Consider the following 4381-nt stretch of genomic DNA (forward strand, 5'->3'; position numbering starts at 1 on the left):
CATCTGCTGGATGGGTGAGAAATGCCTTTGTTTCTTCTTTTAATTATACACAGTCCTTATTCTATTTATTTATATCTGATATATGCCTCAAGTTCCCTATGGTGTTCCTAGAAGACATTTATAAAGTGAAAACATGATCTACTGCAAACACAACTCAGCATCATTTCAAACAGAAGTGCTACATTGCTCTGAATTAGCTGTTCTTTCCAGTGATGTCATTTCCAAAGCAAAAGCCCCATGGGCCCCTGAGTGTCCTGTCCAAACTCCGCTCTCTGTCCTCAAGAGCTGAGCACACAAATAAAATGCACTGGAAACAGAGAGCAGAGGCTGGGACCCAGTCTTGGAGGACAGAGTGAACGTTCTGTCCTCATTCCAGACAGACTGGTTGGAGAGGAGACCAACCCAGAGACAGTGAGCACCCAGAGCCAGGGTTCTGAGCTCAGCTGAGTGTCTGCTCCTGGCTGGGGCCCCAGACAGGGCCCCCTCTTACTCAGCTGCTGAGCTTCTGGGAGCCCTCACCCTTCCTTGGCATGAACTTTACACTCTGCACTGTTTCCCGCCCCCAGAGAGCCCCTTCCAGAGTCGTGTCCTCCGTGATTACTCCTGACATCAACGCTCTGATGCTACCCATTTGTGGAGTGCAGCATCTGACCTGCCCGAATCCCACGAAATCTTTGTTTGCTCAGTCGCTTGCCTGCTCTCCCTCTCATCACAGGCCCAGCAGCTCTAAGGAAGCAGAAGCAGCAGCAGCATCTCTTCCACCCCGGAATGGTCCATAAAGGATCCCAGCGCCTGCTGTGTGGTAGGAATTGAACAGCACCTTTAAGGTCCACTGAGCAGCCATCTCTTGTGATAGAGTACTATACAATGTTTGCATTGGTTCTCCACATTCAAGATCTAACATTCACCTCTGTAACTCAGTTTCCTTCTACTCAACCTTATTTTTGTGTTCCTTGCCCTTGACAGTCTTGATTTCCTTCAAATTAATGTTCCATGAAAATGTCTTTCACATCTAATGACCCAGGTTGGTATAATTTATTTAATGCATCTGAGTGATATTTACGCCCCGCCCACGAAACAAAACTTTAAAACAGCACAGACTTCTTAATTCTGTTGCTTTGATTCATTTTAAACTTAAATTATTTTTCTTGGTAGAAGTTCATATACACTGCCCATTTGATATTGAAGACTTCAAAATTAACATTTTAGACCAGGAATCAGCAATCAGAGTACTTTCTCTGCTTCGAGAGTTTTTGTAATTATTACATAATTTTTTCCTTTTTTCAGATCACTTTTATCAGATGTTTGTAGTACATGAACTCTCCTACCATTCCCTGCCACCTCCTCTATCTTTTGCTCCTTATTTATAGTGTGGATTTCTCACATGACAGAACCATGATTAGGTTTTATGCTAAAAACAGTAGGCACTGAGCTGCCATCCCCTTCTCTGGACTTCATTCTTATAAACAGGATTTGTAATTTCTCAGGTGACAATAGTGACTTGGATGTGATGCCACTTACTTCAATTAAGTTTTTTAAAGAAAACAAAACTGTTGTACAATTGAGGGTCCTTCCTCAGCCCTCAGAGAATGTTCCAGCTTTACCTTTTAGATTGTGCATTGCTGCTTGAGAAGAATCGAAAGACTTTGTTTCTGGGAAAATGTCTCCTGATTTCCTGTTAACATCAGCAAACAATGCAAGTCAGACCTTTTGCTAATTTTGTGGACACATATTTGAAAGTTACATCTCTGTATTCAACAATTCATTGCAAACCTTGTAAACTCGTCTGTCTATGTGATTGAAAGGACAGTGCAGGAAGTACTTGCAAATGACCTGCTGTGATCATCTGAGGGCCTGCCCGGGGAATGTCAGGATTACAGATTTTAGAGGTGAGTTCTCATGAATAGAATCTCAAAAATACCAATATGCTGTTTTAAAAAAACCTATGGAGAGATGTTCTATGTTACTGGTATAACATGGAGGAAAACATTCACATCTCCTATTGGAATACTACCTGGGAAATCTATCTATCTCTAGATAAATAGCATCAGGGTGTTACCAAAACTGATCATTACATCCAAACCCAAAGACAAGAGCAGTCAGAATGGCCAACGCGAGTTTCCCAGCATACTTCATTCTTCTGGGCTTCTCCAAGTGGCCCCGGCTCGAAGTGGCTCTCTTCTGGATTGTTGTGGTCTTCTACATCATGATTGTCCTCAGCAACTCGACCATCATCGTGCTGTCACGTGTGGACTCCCACCTCCACACTCCCATGTACTTCTTCCTCAGCAATCTCTCCCTCCTGGAGCTCTGCTTCACCACAACCACTATGCCCCAGATGCTCTCCAACTTGTGGGGTCCTGACAAGCACATCACCTACACAGGCTGCATCATCCAGCTCTGCGTGTTCCTCTGTGCTGGAGCCACGGAGTGCATCCTGCTGGTGGTCATGTCCTTCGACCGCTATGTCGCCGTGTGCCAGCCCCTGCGCTATCCCATCATCATGCACTGGCCCCTCTGCTGGAAGCTGGCCCTCTCGGCCTGGCTGTCTGGACTGACAGAGTCTCTCATCTTGTCTCCTGTCATGCTCCAGCTGCCCTTCTGCTCGCATCACCGCCTGGATGATTTCCTGTGTGAGGTTCCCTCCCTCATACGCCTGGCCTGTGGCGACACTTCCAGCAACGAGTGGCAACTGACTGTCTCTTCCATCCTCTTCACCATGGTGCCGGTGGGGCTCATCCTGACTTCCTACGGCTACATAGCCCGGGCCATGGGGAGGATGCAGTCAGAGGAAGGCAGGCAGAAGGCCGTTTCCACCTGCTCTGCCCACCTGCTCGTGGTCTTCATGTTTTATGGCACGGTGGCCATGGTGTACACGGACCCCAAGACCGAGTTCGCTTCACAGAACGGCAAGTTTTTCACCTTCTTCTACACTGTCGTCACACCTTTGTTCAATCCTCTCATCTACACTCTGAGGAACAAAGACGTAAAGAGTGCTTTGCTAAGACAGCTCAGAAAGCGCATTCGTCCATAAAAGGTGTTGCTGAGACACCACTTGAACCAGACAGGAAGTGCGAATGCATTCAATCACAGGCTCTGAAAATCACTAAAAACAGTTCATACGGTACAAAGAGGGCTTGTTTTATATTCACTGAATTTTCCATGTTATTTGCTTAAAAATAATAGTAGTTTGGGCAAACAATAAGTGTTTAAAATTCATTTTACTAGGGAAGATGACTAGTTGCACAATAAACTTTGAGGAATTTAAATTATACCTTAAATGACTTAACTCTCATGAGCTTAACATTCTAGAATTATTGAGTAGGACTGTGAATTATTTACTACTTAAATTTCAAAATAAAGGCTGGCTAGAACTTGGTTGATGGATTTTCTTATATGCTCTTGAAGAAAGGAAAATTTGACTGCAGTCCCCCTAGTCTTTCCTTTCTAATTTGGGTCTGAGGATTGCAATTTGAAGGCAAAAAGATTCTCCTTGCATATTTTTTTTTTTGCTGTATTCTTTTCTTTGAACTTTTCAGAAGATGAAGCCATCAAACCTAGGAGCTTCTGAGACATAAGAACACAAGGGAGATATGGACCCTTAGAGTTCAAGAGTAATACACATTTAATTTCCATGTGATTTCAAATATATTAAAAATGTGGGCAAATGTGTTTCCCTAGGATTTTAAATAAATGTACTACATTTAATACAAAATAAATATACATACATATTTTATAAAATGAAATGACTCGTGAATTCTGTTATTTTCTTGGTAGTGAAACTATGAAATACAATCTTACCAAAATCTAAAATTTTTTCTGCAAATAGACTTACATACTAACATATGGTACCAGAAATTAAGCAAAATATAATGTGTTGGAAATTCCTTCAAGTGTTGTTAAATCTTTCTTTGACCCTTAATCTGGTGGAAATAGCAAAGTTACTACCAGCATACAGAACTGTAGATATAGCTATCCTAGTTTACAGTGTGTTCTGGGACAAAATAGAATCAGATTTGAAAGCAATAACACAAAATTAAACAATTTAGGTAAATTTCAGAGATGAAAATTAAACCTTAAAGGGGCTGGGGATTTAGCTCAGCAGCATAAGTGCCTGCCTTGCAAGCAGGCAGTCGTGAGTTCGATCCCTGGTACCAATAAAAAGGAAAAAGACAAAAAAAATTAAACATTATATTTCTAAATAGTCTGTGGGTCAAAGGAAAATACTAAGAAATTAATGCTGCTATTATTAATTTTGAAACAGCTAAATTATCAGTCAAAAGTAGAGACAATTTATAAGTATTTTTAAATATATGTGTGCTCATCACTCATTAGAGTAATTATTATGTTTGAATATGAATGCACAAGGTCTAAGAGGATG

The 4381-nt window shown here is 41.7% G+C and overlaps 1 protein-coding gene across 1 annotated transcript; it reads left to right on the top strand.

Moving 5' to 3' along the window:
* The first annotated feature begins 1909 nt into the window (after positions 1-1909).
* On the top strand, positions 1910-3321 carry LOC101788112 (olfactory receptor 2H1-like). The gene has a single exon (XM_005008161.2). It carries the CDS (start codon positions 2105-2107, stop codon positions 3032-3034), a length of 930 nt encoding a protein of 309 aa, XP_005008218.1. The 5' UTR covers positions 1910-2104; the 3' UTR covers positions 3035-3321.
* The last annotated feature ends 1060 nt before the right edge of the window (positions 3322-4381 follow it).

This window comes from Cavia porcellus, unplaced genomic scaffold, assembly GCF_034190915.1.
Source record: "Cavia porcellus strain 051 isolate PalLab524CR breed Dunkin Hartley unplaced genomic scaffold, mCavPor4.1 scaffold_2, whole genome shotgun sequence".
Classification (NCBI taxonomy): Eukaryota; Metazoa; Chordata; class Mammalia; order Rodentia; family Caviidae; genus Cavia; species Cavia porcellus.